Below are 22312 nucleotides of genomic sequence, written 5' to 3' on the forward strand. Positions count from 1 at the left end.
ACGCCTTATCACAGTTTTCGACGCCATTTTGACGAGTAGCTAGGCAAAGCGGGTAGAAATTACAGTATTTGTATGGGAATTCCACGGCAAATATCTTTTAAAAAATTGAATTCTGGACAACTTATGAATTGTAAAGTTAAGATACTAGGCAAAAGTTTTTATTCACCAAGTTTGAAGGATGTAGCGGGGCTAGAAAGCATTCAGTTCCGTTTTTAATTTCCCATACATTTGTCTATATTTTTTTTCCCGCGAACCGCGTCAACTCACCGAACTGGAACGTAAATCTGCAGAGAAAATACAGACAAATGTATGGGAAATTAAAAACGTAACTGAACGCTTTCTAGCCCAGCGACATCATTTTCATATGAATGGTTTCGCAAGTAGACTCGTTTTGAAACAGAAGTAAACTCAGAAAAGGACTATTAGACCTGGGTTCCATCCATTGTATAAATCTGTCACGGCCAGACAATTGATTGGTCAGACATAAAATAAGAGCTAACGGGTAAATCTGAAGAATAGGCTGATCACTTTAGGTTTAAACTATTTATCTTAACGTTTATAATGTGTGTTTCTTTGTCAAGTGAAATTACATTTCCTGGCCATCCATAACAAGAAATTAAGCCATCAAGACAAGCAGTTGTTGTGATGAAATGGTGCACATAGTTCCGTGTACCTTTTCTAAAAAAGAGAAGTTTTTAGTTGAGTGTGGAAAGAAATCTAAAATTGCTTCAGTTTGGTTTTTGTTGTAACTGGCAATCTGCGATTGGTTTAAAAATAACTTGCGCCACTTAGCCTACTCGACAAATCAGATGCAAAAACAAAACCAATCGCGACGTACTCGTGCGTGATTTCTCGCTCTTGGCGCCGGTTGCGTGTATTCCACATGTATTTGCTTCGTGCTTTTATTGGTTCAATGTGGTGAGTACATTTGTTGTCACTGATAGACTGTGCGAATCCCTCTATTTTCTCGTATTTTTCTTCAATCATTGAACGCAGGAATTGAAAGCTACTCTAATACTGAACGTTCATAATTATGGACTTCTGACAAAAAAATAGGAATAAAAATCTTAAACTCAAGAAAACATCTAAATTGCAAATTGATAAAGGTTACGAGAAATGTTCCAATCTGCTACAAAAGTGAAATTTAAAACGCACAGACAAGGTTACCACGCGTAAGGTATCGATAAAAAATCTCCCAAATTACTAAAGTTAGTTTGCGAAACAATGATCTAACGTACACGTAGTCAGGCAGTATAATAATATGAAGAATAACCTTAAAATTGCTGGCTGGCAGACATGCTAATGAGCCAATACCTCCTTTAGCTTCCTTTGTAAAAGTTAAATTAACAACGCGTCACAAAAAGTATTTAAATTTCCAGGAAAAGTTACTCGTGCCATGCTCTTCTATGCCCTACATCGATCACAAACTGAAGCACTCATGCAAATAAAACAAATGTTGTAAACAAAGATCCGCCTCTCTTTTTAACTCTATTAACGCGGGTTTTCACTTACGCTTGCGCTGATGGGCGCCGTAAACAAACTTATTAACGACCGGCATGTACGTAGTCTCTTTTGAGTTAGTTCACTTTCAATTTTCAGATTACTTTCACAATAAGGGTTGAACGTATAAAACTATACCCTGAGATTTGTAAGACGAGAAACGTTCTGAGTCGACACTGTTCCGTGTTCTGCGCCAGTTTCTTTGCTTAAGCTTTACACTAAAAAAACCTACAAGCTTCCTAATAAATCCACTGTAACGTCATCTCCAATCAGAACAAATGGTGCCCAGTCACTCACGCTGTACTTCTTGGAGTCTCTCATCCACTTCATGGACTGGTGAAGAGCTTCACTTGCACTCAGTTTATCACGCACCAGATGCCCGTAGAAACGAATCATGAACTCTTTGGTGGAATCGTCATTCAGGAGCCACAGGGAAACCAGGACTGAACGAGCTCCAGATGCAATGAAGGCACGTGCGATACCCACCACTCCCTCTGCTTGCATGATCTTTCCGCGACCACTGTGACAACAGCTGAGCACAACCAGCTTGGCTCGGATGCCAACCTTTGAGATGTCTTCCATGGTCAGCACGAAGTCTTCTTTGCTTGGCACTCGAGGAGAAGATGGGTTTGGCGCACAAGCGATCTCTCCTCTTTTCGCATCACCATGGGCAGCGATGTGAATCAGACAGACATTATTTATCCTTCGTAGCACTTCTTCCTTTGTTGCCTGCTCGCCCAGCAGTGGCGAAACGTTTAAGAGTTCGGCAATTTCTTTTGCCTCCTGTCTAGCCGCCGGTAATTGTCCCAATTCTCTCACTCTACTTACGTCTGGATCGCCTACGATCAGCGCTCCAGTCTGGCTGTGAAAATCTGCTGGGCTGTCAAGAATAAGCTTGAGTGTTGCTAAAGAAGGAGCGATTCGGATCCTGCATTTTTCAGACAAGAATTTTCCATTAGCATCTTGCAGTGAGGCAAAAGGAATCATAAACATGGATCCTTCAGGGACGATTACAACCTCTCGACCCTCAATACGATCGGCAAATGGAGCTATTAGCATGTCGTAAAGCTTGTGTGGTGTATTCCTTGCGTTGTCTCCATTTTCCTCGTCGTCCAATTCTATAAGACGTTTTCCTTCCCTTCCTCTGCCTTCTTCCTCGTTAGATGTAGACTCCGAGTAATAAAATGCTGATAACGAACGGTCTTCACAATCGATGTCTCGACCAGTAGTAAGGGACCCGAAAGTTATCTGCAATGTTGCTTCCAGAAGATCAAACATATCGTCTGCCGACGATTCCTTTGGATTAAACATCTCTGTTTTGCTGTCTACATTTGTCAATACCCAGAAAAATGTTTTGTCAAGTGTTATTGCAATGAACACTAAAGTTTGCTCTTTCGTCAAACTGTGAATCAAGTTGCTGAGGCTATTCTCATTAAGTGGCTCAAACTTCTCTTCAATGGCATAATTCTTTGATAACAATTCCCTCAATACGCGGGCACGTCCTCGCTCTGCTGCTAATAAAGCAACAAGGTTCCTCCCGAGTTCAATCAGTAAATAACTGTGCCATTTGTAACAACTAAAATAGCCGCAGAACATCTCACCGACAGAGAGTTTATACTCATCCGTCAAATGCTCAAGTTCACTTTCGAAGCACTTGACACTTTCAGCAGAAACGTCGCATGCCTTTTGGATGTCTCCTCCTGAAGACCAACTAGCAGCTAAGCGCGTAAGCGTAAAAGACATCGGAACCTTTCTGGCTCCCACTTCCCTGATAATTTCCATAACTTGCTCTTTGTATTCAGTTGCCTTGTCTTTTTGGCCGAGAGCAAGGTATATATCGGAGAGCCAAATGCAGGCGTTTTCCTTAACCTGTCTGTCTCCTATTGAATTGCTTATTTCAAGAGCTCTTTCAAAGTACTTGATTGCTTCGTCATATTGCTCTAAAATACCAAAGTGGGTACCGATGGCGGCGCAACAAATCCCTTCACTTTCGCAGTCATTTGTTTCTTTACAAATTTGAAGCGTTTTTTGGAGCAATTCTAATGATTTGTTTTCTTTCTTCCCAATCCCGCCAGAAGCGATAGCTTCCCGATATAGCATTGCCGCTCTTGCGGAACCATCTCCAGTTTCGTCACTAAGTTTAAGTGCTTCGTCTCGTATCTGCTGAGATTCCTCTAACTTATCAAGGTAAGTTAACACTTTACTGAGGTAGAATAAGGCCATTGTTTCCATCTCTTTATTTCCAATTTCCTTGGCAATTTTAATTGTCATCAGTTGGCACTCCTTTGCTTTTTCATATTGACCGAGGTCATGATTTATTTGTCCAAGATAGCAGTAAACTGCTCCTTCATATTTTACATCTCCAGTTTCCTTGCTTACTTGAAGTGCTTTATCGAGATATTTAATCGCTTTGTCATAACGGCAAAGGGCTTCAAACGCACAAAAAATAAGGTAGTAAGACCTTCGTTCTCCTTTTTTGTCTACGATGCTCTTGCTTATCTTTAAAGCACGTTTAGCATTCGCTTTTGTCTCACTGTAGTTTCCTATAAAAAAGTAGGTGGTAGCAAGGGCATGGTAGGTATACACGGTAAACTCAACTGGACTTGGCAAATTTATGTCTTCCAAGAACTTGTTCAGCGTCAGCCACTCTTTGAAAAATTCTATCGCTGCATGGTAACGGCCGGTGTTCACCAAAAAATGTGGCACTATAGAAAGAATCATCATTGCTAACCCGAACCCAAAGTGGATCATGATTACGTGGGCGATTCTAAGTAAACAATATAAAGAAAGGTGTTAAAAATATTTAGTAAATTAACCCCTTCTGGCGGCTGGTATATTGGAGGATAATTGCCTGAGCCTGATAGATTGTCCGAAAAATAAACATTTAGCCGTTCGGACAATTCTTCAGCCAAGGGCATTACCGTATTTTCTCAAATAAACGCCGGGGGCGTTTATTTAAAACTCGGCCTCTGAGACCCGGCGTTTAGTTTGAGAGAGGTTCCCTCTTACATGCTTATGTTATATAGGCAATTGTGTTGGCCCAAGATAGGATTTGAATTTTTATCAGTTATGAATGTGAAATCTTAATGCTTGTGTACAGTTGCGAGTGGCGACTTTATTGTCAGATCTTAATGCTTCTGTACTACATTGCGAGTGACCGCATTCATACAGATCATTGATTGCTTCTAAGAGTAAACCTGAGGCACATAAAATAAAATAAAAATTAGATGACATTTTCTCAAAGTAGAGTAAAATATAATATGTCAGTCAATGTGAATTTTCCTGATGAGACTGAGAAAGGTTCTTTCCTACATTTTTACATGTATGTTATATAGGCAATTGTGTTGCCCTAAGAAAGGATTTTTGATTTTTAACAGTTATGAATGTAAGATCTTTATGCTTTTGTACAGTTGCGAGTGGCGACTTTATTGTCAGATCTTTATGCTTAAAATAGGCTTTATGCTTAAAATAGGCAATTGTGTTGGCCTGAGATAACTGGGTCTGGATTTTTAACAGTCAAGAATGTGAGATCTTTAGGCTTTTGTACAGTTGCGAGTGGCAACTTTTTTGTCATATCTTAATGCTTTTGTTCTATTGTGAGTGACTGCATTCATAGAGATCATTGATTGCTTCTAAGAGTAAACCTCAGAATCACAAAAAAAAAAATTTAGGTGACATTTTCTCAAAGTAGAGTAAAATATGTCAGTCAATGTGAATTTTCCTGATGAGACTGAGAGAGGTTCCCTCTTACATGCTTATGTTATATAGGCAATTGTGTTGGCCCAAGATAGGATTTGAATTTTTATCAGTTATGAATGTGAAATCTTAATGCTTGTGTACAGTTGCGAGTGGCGACTTTATTGTCAGATCTTAATGCTTCTGTACTACATTGCGAGTGACCGCATTCAAACAGATCATTGATTGCTTCTAAGAGTAAACCTGAGGCACATAAAAATTAAATAAAAATTTGATGACATTTTCTCAAAGTAGAGTAAAATATAATATGTCAGTCAATGTGAATTTTCCTGATGAGACTGAGAAAGGTTCTTTCCTACATTTTTACATGTATGTTATATAGGAAATTGTGTTGCCCTAAGAAAGGATTTTTGATTTTTAACAGTTATGAATGTAAGATCTTTATGCTTTTGTACAGTTGCGAGTGGCGACTTTATTGTCAGATCTTTATGCTTCTGTACTATTGTGAGTGACCGCATTCATAAAGATCACTGATTGCTTCTAAGAGTAAACCTGAGGCACATAAATTAAAAATTCAAAGTAGAGTAAAATATAATATGTCAGTCAATGTGAATTTTCCTGATGAGACTGAGAAAGGTTTTCTCCTACATGTACATGTTTATGTTATATACATGTAGGCAATTGTGTTGGCCCAAGATAATTAAGGTTTGGATTTTTAACAGTTATGAATGCAAGATCTTTATGCTTTTGAGGCACATAAAAAATAATTTCAGGTGACATTTACTCAAAGTAGAGTGAAATATAACCTACATCAGTCAATGTGAATTTTCCCTGAGGAGGGGAGGTTCTGTCCTACATGTTTATGTTATATAGGCAATTGTGTTAGCCCGAGATAGGGTTTGAATTTTTTACCATTATGAGCATGAGATTTGTCAGTTTGCAAGGGGTGAATTTATTCTCAGAGCTTTTTAAGCTTCTGTACTATTGCGAGTGACTACATTGTATTCATAAGGGGATTTGGAGTTTCAACTATTATGAGTGTGAGATCTTTATGCTTTTGAACAGATATTTACTGCAGCTTCTTTTAGACCTTTACAACTGCTAATGTAAGTAATATCTTATATTATTGTTTTTTTAGGAACTAACAAGACAAAGAGCTGCTCTTAAAAGCTGACTGAAAATGAGGTGCCAATCATGAAAAGGGAAGGGCTGCAGAAATTTTAATTTTTGAGGCATTGTGCCTAGAAACATACCAGTAATTGCATCTTTTTCTGTGAGTATGCTGTGCCAGAACTGTTGGCCTCAGTACTGAACACATGGATAGAGTAATTCAACTCAGATTTCATGAAATAGAAGTAAGGCATCATCATAAGACACTGATTCCATTATTTTGTTGACTATTGTGAATCAACAATTGAAACATTGAATTTTGTGTTTCATTGTGTCCATCATTTAGTGTTGTTTCACAGGGTGATTAGGAAAACCACACTTAATTTATTGTTATATTATGAAGTGATGTCATTATGTTTGTTTTATATCATAAACTGTGCCATGCACATTGCATTTTACAAAATGTACATAAAACAGTCAATGGATTAGATAGTTTGCTCAGTGGCCTTGCCAAATTGTTGTTGTTATGTTGCTTATTTGAACCAGGATCAACAAACTAAAAAATTAAGAAAAAATAAGTAAACAATCAGTTTTTGGTGGTACTAAGGAAGGGTTCTGCATCTACCGGTATTTAGAATTTGACTACCCCATCATTCTAACCACCAATAGTTTAAGAGTATATTGCTTCTGTGCACTATATATAAGGGTGTGTAAACACAGGCCTGCTTCCACTAATGGAATCAGGCCTGAATGCTTCACAGCTGGCTTCGCAGATCCAGTGATTGAATAATTTATTTGAGACTTGTCCCAAGACATTCAAAAAATATTTATAACTACTATGTGGGAGGTGCGGTGGCCTAATGGTTAGCGCACTCGACACCGAGTCGAACAGCCTGGGTGGGGCGCTACGTTGTGTTCTTTGGCAATACACTTTGCTCTCACAGTGCCTCTCTCCACCCGGTGTATAAATGGGTACCGGCGAATTTACTGCTGGGGGGTAACCCTGCGATGGACTAGCATCCCATCCAGGGGGGAGTAGCAATACTCCTAGTCGCTTAATGCTACGGAAACCGGGATAAGCTCTGGCTGAATGGGCCTCATGGCCCGGACACAGACTTTACATAAAATACTGTATTTATTCGATTAAGCGCCCTGGCCGCTTATTAAATTTTCAGACCTTGGGAGTGGGTTCTTATTCAAGGTGGGCGCTAATTTGAGGTTGGGCGCTTAATCAAATAAATCCGCTATTTAATTTAATAAAAAAAAAATTAGCCAGTCTCATCTGACAGCAAAAAATTTTACTGTATTCATTTTTATTGTACGTATTTATAAACGACTGTTTAAAACACTTTATGTGACTATTTGTAATTTATGTAGGGAAGTAAGACAAAATAAAGAAATAAACAAATAAAAAAAATATTGGTTTCACTGTATATGTTTGTCCACAGCATGCTTCTGGTGCTCCCCCCCCCCCGGCCCCACCCTTTTTTTTAGCAATTTGTATCATTTAGAATGCATCAAAAGGTGAAGCAAGGCTAATTAAAGGTGATTGTGAAACTTTTGTTGGACTTTAATGGGAATAAAACACACATTAAAGATGACTATGAAACTTTTGTTGGACATTAATGAGAATAAAACACAATTAAAAGATGGATGTGAAACTTTTGTTGGACATTAATGAGAATTAAACACACATTAAAGATGACTGTGAAGCTTTTGTTGTACATTTTAATGAGAATTAAAGGTAAACTAAAGATGGTTTTTGGAGACCTTACCAAAAAGTTAAAGGTAAACTAATTGTATCTTTATTGGCCATTTATGAGAGCCTTTTAAAGCCTATGAAATGATTCTTTGAGTTAGCTTTTATCTTAAAATGCAATTTGTATGAAATGGTTCATTAGTATACCTTTATTTCATAAATAAAAGTTCATTAAAGGTACATTTAAAGTCTTTCCTAATGAAATTAAATGTGGTTTAAATACTTCAAATGTACAACTTTAATCTACCTTTAAAAGCAATTAAATCCGTTATTTCGTCCTGTGAATAATTATATACCTTATTGCGGGCCCAAGAGAGGCCCGTAACCCTTATCTTGACAGTGACCAGCGGATTGCGTATGACGCGTGCGCGCCACGTTTATAAAAGACTAGCTGCAAAGCGGAAGTTGAAAATTTTGTTCTTCCACCAAGAACGATCAGAATGCGAAAAATGTGTCAATCACAACAGTTTTTTTTTTTTTTTTTTTTTTTTTTAGATAAAGCAGTTTATTGATTAACACTGACTTACAATACATTACAATACATAGCTTACTTACAATTACAATACACTACAATACATAGCTTACTACAGAGAATAATTTACGTTACACAAAGGGCATGCAAAAAACTAAATAAAAAAGAATATATTACAGAGAACAGGAAACCTGGGTGCCTACTTTTGTTGTTGTTATTATATCTATTATTTCTATATATGTTTATTTCTATATATACTTATTTCTATAGTTGTTGTTACGGATTACAACTGTATCTGTTTCTTAGATTTATGCATCTCTATCTGAATTTTACTTTCAAGAACGGCCATGAAAGCTTCCCAGTAGTACTCTTCTTCTTTTCTGGAGGCAGTGTAAATGTAATGTTTTGCGATAATCAAGCAGAGGTTTAAACCAAGTCGACGAGAGAAGTCATTGGCAACACCGTAAATGATCATGTTTTCATCAAGAGTTATTGGCTCGGAGTTTTTGAAATTCCACCAATTAGTAAAATGAGACCAAAAGCTCTTAACTTTTGAACAGGAAGCGAAAAGATGAGCTAGTGTTTGTCTTTCAGAGCATAGGTGACATTTATCGGTTTCTTTAAGTGCGTCTCTAAAAAGTGTTGAGTTTGTTGGCAGAATGTGATGTATAATTTTAAATTGAAAGATGGCAAGTCTGGTGTCCTTAGTAACTTTGAAAGGAAGGCTTTATATGAGTTGTATTGTTTTTTCATTCAAATTTGCTTTTACCATCCTTTTTTCGGCAGTAGGTGTTACAAACTTTTTTTTGACAAAGAATCGTGTAGCCGATTTGCAAGAGAGCTTATTCAAAGGTATTCTATTGTTATCTTTACCATCCAAAGGCGCCTGGATATTTCCTTTTAGGATATTAACCCATTGTCTAGGGATTGAGTGGCATAATCCATGATACGTAAGAAAGTTAGCTTTGATTTTAAATCTAGAGCAGAACTCAGGAAAAGATAGAAAAGCATTGTTTTGGAAAATGTCTTTGATTTTAATGACTCCGGCTTCATGCCATTTTTTGTAATAAACAGAAACACCACCAACTTTAATGAAGCGATTGTTCCAAATAATTTCATTCAAAACTTGTTCTTTGGTGTTAGGAGAAAAATAATTTATTTTTTCCCAAGCGTAGAGAGCTTCCGAGTAAAAAGCAAGTGGTATTTCAATTTTAAGTGCTTTTAAGTCAAAATTACATTGAAGTAGAAACAAGCCTCCGACATCCCTTAGGTAGCTTAATGGTATGTAGCTCCAACTTGAAGTCTCATTACTGTCGTTGAGTCTTTTTATCCAGGAAACTTTAAGTGCATCGTTGATTATTTCAAAATCAGGCATATCTAGTCCACCTTTTTCTCTCGGGCCGATCATAGTCTTTTGTTTTATTTTAACTTTCTTGTTCCACACAAATTGGGTAATTGCTTGATTTACCATGTTGACAAATTTCGAAGGAAAGGTGAGCACTGATGTATTATATACAAGTTTAGAGATTGCGAGAGATTTTAGAATCATTATACGGCCATATAAAGTGAGGTTTCTAGGATACCATAAGTTGAGAAGGCTTTTCATTGAATTCAGTTTTTGTTCGAAGTTTTTCTTATATGCAACTTCATCATCATGTGAAAAATGAATACCTAATGCGAGTATTGAGTTGGAAGGCCAAGCTATTCCAAGGGGCTCTGTTGTATTGTTTCTGTTCGCGCCCAACCACATACCTTCAGTTTTGCTTTTATTAATCTCTAGGCCTGAACATTCCTGGAAGTTTGACAATAATTGGAACAAATTATTTGCAGATTTTAGGTCAGAGACAAAGGCAGTTGTGTCATCGGCATATTGAGAAAGCTTAAATTCTTTGTTGTGTATATTAATTCCTTGAATAGTTTTATCAGTTCTTATTGCATTGGCTAGGATTTCAGCGCATAGGACAAATAAAATACCCGAGAGTGGACAGCCTTGACGAACGCCTCTCTCAGGCATGAAAAAGTCAGACGCATATCCGTTGTTTATGAAGCAACTGGAGCAATCCGTGTAAAAGGTTTTTATCCACTTTTGAATGCATGGACCGAAGTTAAAAGCTTGTAGGGTCTTGTGAAGAAAATTCCAGTCGACCGTGTCGAAGGCTTTCTTAAAGTCAATGAATATAGCCAGCCCAGGGATGTTTTCTAATTCAGTTACTTTCATAATATCCATAATGAGCCTAATGTTTTGACCAATATAACGCTCTTTAACGTATCCGGTTTGATCATCGTTGATTATTTTGGGAAGAACGTTTGAAATCCTATGAGCTATGGCTTTAGTTGCAATTTTGTAATCGACATTAAGTAGTGTCAGCGGTCTCCAGTTTTCAAGATATAGTTTGTCCTTACGTTTTTTTGGTATTACTTTGATAATTCCTTGTTTTTGCGTTATATTCAAATGTTGATGTTCGAATCCGTAGTTTAGACTTTGTACCAACTCTTCACCCAGCATCGACCAAAAGCGTAGATAGAACTCTACTGAAAGTCCATCGCTACCAGGGCATTTGCCCTTGGCGCACTGCTCTAAAATGTGAAGGCATTCCTCGTTACTGAGTGGGTGCTCTAGTTCATTTTTTCCAGTTTCATCTAGCTTAGCAAGATTAGGATTCTCAAAGAAAAGATTGTACTTCGAATTGTTGCACGGTGCTGCAGTATATAGATTTTTATAGAACATCTTTCCTTGTTCTAGGATATCGTTCGGAGTAGTAATTTCTCTATCATCGTTTGTTTTCAATTTGGAAATGTGCGTCTTAAAATGGTGCCTTTTTTCTAAATTCAAGAAATATTTAGTGTTTTTTTCGCCTTGTTCATGCCAGCGTGTTCTACTTCTTATTATTGCGCCTTTAGTTCGATATTCCGCAATAGCGTTAAGTTCAGCTCTAAGACGATAAAATTTTAAAATGTTTTCCTTTGAACGCTCCGTCTTCAGCAAGGTCATCAAATGGTCAATTTGAGTTTGAAGGTTTTTTTCAGCATTTCTGCGTTCTCTATTTTTCCGTTTTGCATACTGGACACAAAAGCCTCTCACTTCCATTTTTATCATGTCCCAGTAGAGACCTTTATCCTCTAGATAATTGTGCTTTGTTTTGAAATCTGGTATCTTGTTAGAAAGTTCCTGTATGAATTTTTCATCGTGCAGCAGAGAGTTGTTTATTTTCCAAAAACCTGGGCCTCGCTGAGTATATTCTTTTGATTGCAGATTAAGGATAATTGCAGAATGATCAGACAATGTGTAATGAACAATTGTAGAGTCTTTCACAGAGTTTGACCAATCACAACAGTTTGTCGAAACACCGGAAGTTGAAAATCTGTTCATCAAGACGATAAGAATGCGAAAAATGTGTCAATGTCAACAGTTTGTCACATAAGATCGAGGCTTCTGTCACATGGAAGAAACATTACGTTTTGCAGACGTTGTTCAGGCGTTGGTTTTGAGAAAATTTGCTGTGATTGTATCACAGATAAACCAGAGCAAAACGAATGATTCCAACAACAGTTATTTAATCTCGAAAAATTCCTTACAACACTGACAACATAGCGAGTTCGCCGACAGAGGAAAATCACATCTTAATTGCACCGCGTGCTCGATTAAATCATGCATTCCTCCCGTGACGCGTTACTTTTGTCCAGTGATTTGTCAATTATCAATCCGTAATCTTCCACCATGAACGGTTAATGCAAAAGGATCCGAAAATGTATCGTTCAAACACTGGGAAGTTGAGAATTTTTTTCCTCCACAAAGAACGATTAGAATCCGAAAACAAAAGTTTGTCGAGGCCCGCACTTTCTGACCTGTGGTTACCACTAGTTATAGGAAATTAACGCTTCATGAAATTAACGCGAATTTCAAAAATTCGCGTTAATTTAAGTCGCGTTAATTTTTGTTAACGTTAATTTCCGCGCCGTTAATTAAGTGGAGCGTTAATTTCCATGACCTTAATTTCCATTATTTTGGTCCCAATTTTTCGATACAGTCCAGACGTTCTTGACTGCAAGGAAAAGACATTATTTCATCAGGGTGGAAATCTGCTGTTATCACTGAAACAGCGAAGAACGTTCGAGGCGGTCAGATTCCTTCGCCTAACCCCTACGTCGAGGATTATACGCCTAGTGTTGAAATAAACGTGTTCTTGTTGTCTCAACAAGTTTTTTTCTTTGTGTTCGTCGCGTTAATTTCCTTCATTTTGAAATGTCCCCCCCTCTTTCGCGTTAATTTCCTTTATTGGAAAGTAATTTTTCCTTCAATTCGCGTTAATTTAAGTCGCGTTAATTTCAAATACCTTAATTAACACAAACGTTAATTTCCTATAATAAGGTAAATCAAAGTGACCTAAACGAAAATCACATCGGTGTTATTTTCATTTGGCTCCGTGACGCACGTTATGACGTCAGAGCAGTTGACATTGTTAATATTTGCGTGCGCTTACGTGCAACACAAAAACTTGTATTAACCTTCTCTTTATCGAAGCTATTAATATAACACGATGATTTATGGCTGGGTTTCGTTAATCGTGCAGTGCTTTGTCAATAAATATGTGTTTTCTTATCAATTTCACTTTCGATACAAGGGATGCGTATGAAGTATATTTATATCACGGAACAACGGAAAGAGTGTAATATAAGGTATAGTATTGGTTAAAAATATTCCAAAAGATGGAACTTGGCTGGCATACTAAGTGTCAAATAGAAGTCGAAGGCGATTCCTTGATATTTCAGTGCTGTTAGAGCAACAGAAACAATAGACTTCTGTTCGTCAGGTTACAGATTACACACTACTTAGCACTGCCGTCCCAAAAGGGCTCAAACGAAACACAAAAAGACAGATAGATTGCTTAACCTAATTGGGCTACATTAACACAAACCTTAATAGATGTTTTCTGGAGTATATTCCCCGCACTTATTCCAGTGTTAACTGCACGGAACGATGTAGACTTGAACGACCATCAGCAATGATTTTCGAATAACTACATCATATAATTAGCGGCAGAACAATGGCGTGACACCATATTTTGATAGGTTATTGGTATTGCGACACGTCACGCGATATGGTGCACGTCACGAACAAATGCCTTTTCGTTATATAGTGAAGCACACAGGTTATGCACAGCGACAGGAGACAGCGAATTACATTACAGTAAATACGCCTTATCACAGTTTTCGACGCCATTTTGACGAGTAGGCAAAGCGGGTAGAAATTACAGTATTTGTATGGGAATTCCACGGCAAATATCTTTTAAAAAATTGAATTCTGGACAACTTATGAATTGTAAAGTTAAGATACTAGGCAAAAGTTTTTATTCACCAAGTTTGAAGGATGTAGCGGGGCTAGAAAGCATTCAGTTCCGTTTTTAATTTCCCATACATTTGTCTATATTTTTTTTCCCGCGAACCGCGTCAACTCACCGAACTGGAACGTAAATCTGCAGAGAAAATACAGACAAATGTATGGGAAATTAAAAACGTAACTGAACGCTTTCTAGCCCAGCGACATCATTTTCATATGAATGGTTTCGCAAGTAGACTCGTTTTGAAACAGAAGTAAACTCAGAAAAGGACTATTAGACCTGGGTTCCATCCATTGTATAAATCTGTCACGGCCAGACAATTGATTGGTCAGACATAAAATAAGAGCTAACGGGTAAATCTGAAGAATAGGCTGATCACTTTAGGTTTAAACTATTTATCTTAACGTTTATAATGTGTGTTTCTTTGTCAAGTGAAATTACATTTCCTGGCCATCCATAACAAGAAATTAAGCCATCAAGACAAGCAGTTGTTGTGATGAAATGGTGCACATAGTTCCGTGTACCTTTTCTAAAAAAGAGAAGTTTTTAGTTGAGTGTGGAAAGAAATCTAAAATTGCTTCAGTTTGGTTTTTGTTGTAACTGGCAATCTGCGATTGGTTTAAAAATAACTTGCGCCACTTAGCCTACTCGACAAATCAGATGCAAAAACAAAACCAATCGCGACGTACTCGTGCGTGATTTCTCGCTCTTGGCGCCGGTTGCGTGTATTCCACATGTATTTGCTTCGTGCTTTTATTGGTTCAATGTGGTGAGTACATTTGTTGTCACTGATAGACTGTGCGAATCCCTCTATTTTCTCGTATTTTTCTTCAATCATTGAACGCAGGAATTGAAAGCTACTCTAATACTGAACGTTCATAATTATGGACTTCTGACAAAAAAATAGGAATAAAAATCTTAAACTCAAGAAAACATCTAAATTGCAAATTGATAAAGGTTACGAGAAATGTTCCAATCTGCTACAAAAGTGAAATTTAAAACGCACAGACAAGGTTACCACGCGTAAGGTATCGATAAAAAATCTCCCAAATTACTAAAGTTAGTTTGCGAAACAATGATCTAACGTACACGTAGTCAGGCAGTATAATAATATGAAGAATAACCTTAAAATTGCTGGCTGGCAGACATGCTAATGAGCCAATACCTCCTTTAGCTTCCTTTGTAAAAGTTAAATTAACAACGCGTCACAAAAAGTATTTAAATTTCCAGGAAAAGTTACTCGTGCCATGCTCTTCTATGCCCTACATCGATCACAAACTGAAGCACTCATGCAAATAAAACAAATGTTGTAAACAAAGATCCGCCTCTCTTTTTAACTCTATTAACGCGGGTTTTCACTTACGCTTGCGCTGATGGGCGCCGTAAACAAACTTATTAACGACCGGCATGTACGTAGTCTCTTTTGAGTTAGTTCACTTTCAATTTTCAGATTACTTTCACAATAAGGGTTGAACGTATAAAACTATACCCTGAGATTTGTAAGACGAGAAACGTTCTGAGTCGACACTGTTCCGTGTTCTGCGCCAGTTTCTTTGCTTAAGCTTTACACTAAAAAAACCTACAAGCTTCCTAATAAATCCACTGTAACGTCATCTCCAATCAGAACAAATGGTGCCCAGTCACTCACGCTGTACTTCTTGGAGTCTCTCATCCACTTCATGGACTGGTGAAGAGCTTCACTTGCACTCAGTTTATCACGCACCAGATGCCCGTAGAAACGAATCATGAACTCTTTGGTGGAATCGTCATTCAGGAGCCACAGGGAAACCAGGACTGAACGAGCTCCAGATGCAATGAAGGCACGTGCGATACCCACCACTCCCTCTGCTTGCATGATCTTTCCGCGACCACTGTGACAACAGCTGAGCACAACCAGCTTGGCTCGGATGCCAACCTTTGAGATGTCTTCCATGGTCAGCACGAAGTCTTCTTTGCTTGGCACTCGAGGAGAAGATGGGTTTGGCGCACAAGCGATCTCTCCTCTTTTCGCATCACCATGGGCAGCGATGTGAATCAGACAGACATTATTTATCCTTCGTAGCACTTCTTCCTTTGTTGCCTGCTCGCCCAGCAGTGGCGAAACGTTTAAGAGTTCGGCAATTTCTTTTGCCTCCTGTCTAGCCGCCGGTAATTGTCCCAATTCTCTCACTCTACTTACGTCTGGATCGCCTACGATCAGCGCTCCAGTCTGGCTGTGAAAATCTGCTGGGCTGTCAAGAATAAGCTTGAGTGTTGCTAAAGAAGGAGCGATTCGGATCCTGCATTTTTCAGACAAGAATTTTCCATTAGCATCTTGCAGTGAGGCAAAAGGAATCATAAACATGGATCCTTCAGGGACGATTACAACCTCTCGACCCTCAATACGATCGGCAAATGGAGCTATTAGCATGTCGTAAAGCTTGTGTGGTGTATTCCTTGCGTTGTCTCCATTTTCCTCGTCGTCCAATTCTATAAGACGTTTTCCTTCCCTTCCTCTGCCTTCTTCCTCGTTAGATGTAGACTCCGAGTAATAAAATGCTGATAACGAACGGTCTTCACAATCGATGTCTCGACCAGTAGTAAGGGACCCGAAAGTTATCTGCAATGTTGCTTCCAGAAGATCAAACATATCGTCTGCCGACGATTCCTTTGGATTAAACATCTCTGTTTTGCTGTCTACATTTGTCAATACCCAGAAAAATGTTTTGTCAAGTGTTATTGCAATGAACACTAAAGTTTGCTCTTTCGTCAAACTGTGAATCAAGTTGCTGAGGCTATTCTCATTAAGTGGCTCAAACTTCTCTTCAATGGCATAATTCTTTGATAACAATTCCCTCAATACGCGGGCACGTCCTCGCTCTGCTGCTAATAAAGCAACAAGGTTCCTCCCGAGTTCAATCAGTAAATAACTGTGCCATTTGTAACAACTAAAATAGCCGCAGAACATCTCACCGACAGAGAGTTTATACTCATCCGTCAAATGCTCAAGTTCACTTTCGAAGCACTTGACACTTTCAGCAGAAACGTCGCATGCCTTTTGGATGTCTCCTCCTGAAGACCAACTAGCAGCTAAGCGCGTAAGCGTAAAAGACATCGGAACCTTTCTGGCTCCCACTTCCCTGATAATTTCCATAACTTGCTCTTTGTATTCAGTTGCCTTGTCTTTTTGGCCGAGAGCAAGGTATATATCGGAGAGCCAAATGCAGGCGTTTTCCTTAACCTGTCTGTCTCCTATTGAATTGCTTATTTCAAGAGCTCTTTCAAAGTACTTGATTGCTTCGTCATATTGCTCTAAAATACCAAAGTGGGTACCGATGGCGGCGCAACAAATCCCTTCACTTTCGCAGTCATTTGTTTCTTTACAAATTTGAAGCGTTTTTTGGAGCAATTCTAATGATTTGTTTTCTTTCTTCCCAATCCCGCCAGAAGCGATAGCTTCCCGATATAGCATTGCCGCTCTTGCGGAACCATCTCCAGTTTCGTCACTAAGTTTAAGTGCTTCGTCTCGTATCTGCTGAGATTCCTCTAACTTATCAAGGTAAGTTAACACTTTACTGAGGTAGAATAAGGCCATTGTTTCCATCTCTTTATTTCCAATTTCCTTGGCAATTTTAATTGTCATCAGTTGGCACTCCTTTGCTTTTTCATATTGACCGAGGTCATAATTTATTTGTCCAAGATAGCAGTAAACTGCTCCTTCATATTTTACATCTCCAGTTTCCTTGCTTACTTGAAGTGCTTTATCGAGATATTTAATCGCTTTGTCATAACGGCAAAGGGCTTCAAACGCACAAAAAATAAGGTAGTAAGACCTTCGTTCTCCTTTTTTGTCTACGATGCTCTTGCTTATCTTTAAAGCACGTTTAGCATTCGCTTTTGTCTCACTGTAGTTTCCTATAAAAAAGTAGGTGGTAGCAAGGGCATGGTAGGTATACACGGTAAACTCAACTGGACTTGGCAAATTTATGTCTTCCAAGAACTTGTTCAGCGTCAGCCACTCTTTGAAAAATTCTATCGCTGCATGGTAACGGCCGGTGTTCACCAAAAAATGTGGCACTATAGAAAGAATCATCATTGCTAACCCGAACCCAAAGTGGATCATGATTACGTGGGCGATTCTAAGTAAACAATATAAAGAAAGGTGTTAAAAATATTTAGTAAATTAACCCCTTCTGGCGGCTGGTATATTGGAGGATAATTGCCTGAGCCTGATAGATTGTCCGAAAAATAAACATTTAGCCGTTCGGACAATTCTTCAGCCAAGGGCATTACCGTATTTTCTCAAATAAACGCCGGGGGCGTTTATTTAAAACTCGGCCTCTGAGACCCGGCGTTTATTTGAAGCCGGCGTTTAATCGGGGTCCGGCGTTTATTTATGAAAATTTTCAATCATTTTTAAGTTGATTTATTTTTTCACATTCGAATTCTTCGAGACCCATGAACAGTTTGTCGTGGCGGGACGTTGTAACCCTTGGACCCGACCTCAAATTATGTCCGTTTTTCTCATACATACGGCATTACATACGGCCCGTCTATATTGTAATCAGTTTTGTGCAAACAGAACAGAACATTTAAAGTTTATAAACAGCAATGTCACCAACGTCCTTAACGTTTGTATCATCTAAACATTCGCAATAATGTTTGTGTTCTAATCGGCTAATCTTCATAGACAACAATCTCATTACGTTCTTCTTCAAAAATGTCTGGCACTAGATCCGCGAAAGGGTCGTTTTCATCTGCGGGAGCACCTTGTCCTAGCGCATCGAAAAATGCCGTGGCCCTTTCAGTAAACTCCTCCCTCCCATTACTTAGTGGGCCTTCTTCCTGAAAACAGTGGATTTTCTCATCTTCCGATCCCTTAATGGGTAGCGAGATCGCACAAACTTCAAACCTCTTCTTGATGACGTCACTTGAGAGGCCTTCCCAGGCCGCTAATATTCTCTCAACGCAGCTGCGCCTTGAAGGTGCCTTAATGCGACCCGCTGGAGTAAATTCGTGCTCGGTTTCTGCCATCCAGTCATCGTAAGCTATTTGGCACAGATTCTTAAATGGCTTGTTCCAGGACACGTCGGGAGCCTGGATATATTTCGTGCATCCACCAGGAACCAACGCTGCATCGACGTTTGCCTGTCGTAGGGCTTGTTTGACTCCATTTGTCATGTGGCATTTGTATGTGTCCCATACAAGAAGCCTCGGAGCAAACGATAGGCGGCCGACAACGTACTGAATCCATTCTTCCGTCAGGCTCTCGTTCATCCAGCCATTGGCTGAGGTGCGAATAACACACTTTCCTACTAATTGCCTTTCTTCGTTCATTCTCTTCACATCTCGTTTTCCACCTTTGAAAACAATAAATGGTTTAAGTTTGTGTCCATTTGCCTTGGCTGCTAAGCAAACAGTTACTCTGTCTTTCTCATGTCCAGTTGACCTTATAGTTACACTCGATGCTCCAGCCTCGTTCACTGTAGTAGCACTTGGCATATCTAGCCAGATCGGTGTTTCATCCATGGCGATTACATTTGACATTGCATACTGCTTTGTGTGAAACTTGCGCCTCACGTTAAGAATGAAACTTATCACTAATATACCACCAGCTAGCCAGAAAGGGTTTATTTATTTTATATTTTTTTATAAACCTCCGAATAATTTCTACAACGCGTTTTTATCGCCGGTAAAAAAAAACTACAGCGGGGACAATCACGGGTCACTGTAGTTGAAATGAATGCAAGTTAATTGGTTTACGTAGTTTTTTGTAACACTGATTTGGCTAAAAAGTTAGACCTAAAAAGGGGACTTTGTTCCTTTGTTTTGTACTTTAAGGATAAATCGGGCGACGGATATCAAATCCTACGGGGTATATTTAACAATTATTCCACGAGCGCGCGTTGGATATGAGATGGTAGATAGCCAACGAGGCGCCTCGCGCCGAGTTATCTACCATCTCATATCCAACAAACGGCGCGAGTGGAATAATTGTTTTATTAAAAACGCCCAAAGAATTGCAATATTTGAGCTCCCAGCTGTTTTTGTTGAAGCGTTTGGGCTACCATATTTGTGGTCCATGGTATATGAGCTCATATACCATTGCCTATTAACGAATCAAAACGCAGGAATTGCAAGTACCATTGCTAGTTTTTAATAATGCCTGATCATGCTGATACCCGTCGTCCGATTTTGTACCACTTGATGCGTTTTGTCTAATGAGGGCGCGCGAAAATTAATCGGTGGTTTATAAATTCTTCTGTTGAAGGCTTGAATTATTTTAACGCGTCTTTGTAATGGGGTGAATCGCAAACAAATCTGAGAAGATCACTTCATCGCTTTAAAATTACAAATAGGCCATTTCCGATATATTTAAGTTCTAACTTGGCTCCGAGGCTTGGGGGAATGAAACAATAGACATCACGTCGAGGTTGATTGATGAATAAATCATTTCTTTTGTTTTATTCCCCCAAGCCTCGGAGCCAAGTTAGAATATTAATATATCGGAAATGGCTTAACAAAACTTCGTGAAAATGGGTTAAAAGTCTTAAAAGACTGCAACTACAACTGCTTATATATATATTTTATTTGACACTCCCCTTACGGGGCTTTTCAGTGACAATAAATTACAATAAAAATAACAATTTTAAAACTAGAAATAGCTGACACTAGGTTGCCCCCGAAGTTTCGACGATGTTTATTGGTTTTTCTTTGCTCTTCATCATTTTCTACAATTCAGACATTTGATTGGAAATTAATTTTCTATTTTGGATGATTATTAATTATGATACGGTAAATCATTTAATTACAAGAACGCAACAGCATCTTGACATCATTTTGTCATGTTTTGCTGTGGTGCGGGATCTCAGCTAGACTCAAGCTAGACTTTAGAAAAAGTCAGTCGTCTTTATTAATTTAACACGCCGGGACGGTCGACCTATCGTGACTTGCGTGGCTCGTTTTCGCGACTTCGTCGCTTTGAATGGGCCGCTTTGCGGGCTCGAATCGAACTCACTTCACTGTGGTAAAGTCTTGATCTCAGCGAGGATAAACTTCAGAAACAGCAAAACGTTTTAAAATTACCATTTGAGCCGGCCCAATTGTTTTATAAATATATGGGCTGAGAGCCCGAGCATGAAGAATGACATGAGAATAATCAATCTTAAGAAAGAAAAGGATGTCGAAAGAATTTCTTACCTCTGTCAAAGCAAACGCTTGCCGCGAGTTTTAAATAATCACAATGCATCTCGAGATCTCTTTTGAAATTCTTTTCTTGATGCCGCATATCATCTTGTAAAGTTAAAATTTCGTCCGGAAGTGGACCGATCAAGCGATCGGCGAATAAAATCGCCAAGTGTGTCGCCGGCTTTACTTCTCTGCGAGTTACTTAGTTAATTATCGCGAAGTCTTTTCAACAATTGCATTGCGTACGGCTTTTAGACATTGTGAAATGAATAGGCCTCGAATAAAACCTCAAATTATCTTTTTCAAAATTCTGCCCAACTGCAATCAACCTTTACAAGCTTCGTTTGTTTACTTGTTGTCATCTGTGCACGTGCTTATGCTTTGGGCTGTCATCATCACCCAATCATCGTTTACTTGCGTCATCATTGACCAATCACCGTATGTCGGCATTTTACAACTCCCGATACCTACTTGCGGGCTTTCAGCTTGTCGGCATTTTACAACTCCCGAGACTATTTGCGGGCAAAAATTGATCAAATCGAGATTTTTCCCAGTGTATACTATATATTCGCGCGGATTACAATGATGCCTCCTCGGGTTTTGGCCTCTGGGCCAAAACCCTGCGGGGGCAATTATAAAAATTAAAATGGTAAACATTACTATGATAAAAAACTACAATGATAAAAATTTGGATAAAATGAATTACTCGTAATTAATCTATGTTAAAAACTCCTCCATTAATTTTGATTTTAAATGAAATTTAAAAGATGAAATAGTTCAAGAGTTTTTAAAACGGTCACTGCATTCAAAATTGTATGTAGTTTGTAACTTATCTCGCAAAACAATCTGGATGGGTCAACACCAAATTCAATTTACACTGCCGATTGTTCACATTTTTCCAAATTAACATAAAAATTTCACACGATAAACAAATACCACTCGGGTTTATACAGAGCGTATAAAAATGCCGCGGTTACGAATCGAGTCCTCGGGGTTCGCAAATGATAAACCACACTCTCCAACGTTGTAACTTAAGATTTATTACACGATTACAATCATCAAAGCATGCGGTGATAAGTTGAAATTATAGAAATGTGCGTTACACGAAGAAACAGCAAAAACTCGAAGGAAAAGGGACACCAAACAAAATGAATAGTACAAAGAAAGTAAGACGAAACTTACGTTGTAATTCCTGACTCCTTTGTGTGAAACGAAAAACAGATATCTCCACCGAATAACAAATATCTTCGAAACAACAAAATGTGTCTT

General features: G+C 38.6%; 2 protein-coding genes across 2 annotated transcripts; both read right to left on the reverse strand.

The window, feature by feature from the left end:
• Window positions 1-2: 2 nt before the first annotated feature.
• LOC144658439 (tetratricopeptide repeat protein 28-like) lies at window positions 3-13567 on the reverse strand. Its single transcript, XM_078518839.1, has 2 exons — window positions 13454-13567; window positions 3-4267 (listed from the first exon to the last, which is right to left on the reverse strand). The coding sequence occupies exon 2, from the start codon at window positions 4249-4251 to the stop codon at window positions 1729-1731; it is 2523 nt and encodes an 840-aa protein (XP_078374965.1). The 5' UTR covers window positions 4252-4267; window positions 13454-13567; the 3' UTR covers window positions 3-1728.
• Window positions 13568-13817: 250 nt separating this feature from the next.
• LOC144655887 (tetratricopeptide repeat protein 28-like) lies at window positions 13818-17973 on the reverse strand. The gene has a single exon (XM_078516061.1). The coding sequence runs from the start codon at window positions 17949-17951 to the stop codon at window positions 15456-15458; it is 2496 nt and encodes an 831-aa protein (XP_078372187.1). The 5' UTR covers window positions 17952-17973; the 3' UTR covers window positions 13818-15455.
• Between the last annotated feature and the right edge of the window lie 4339 nt (window positions 17974-22312).

Source organism: Oculina patagonica, chromosome 6 (assembly GCF_052425735.1).
Source record: "Oculina patagonica isolate OP01 chromosome 6, crgOcupat, whole genome shotgun sequence".
In the NCBI taxonomy this organism is placed as follows: Eukaryota; Metazoa; Cnidaria; class Anthozoa; order Scleractinia; family Oculinidae; genus Oculina; species Oculina patagonica.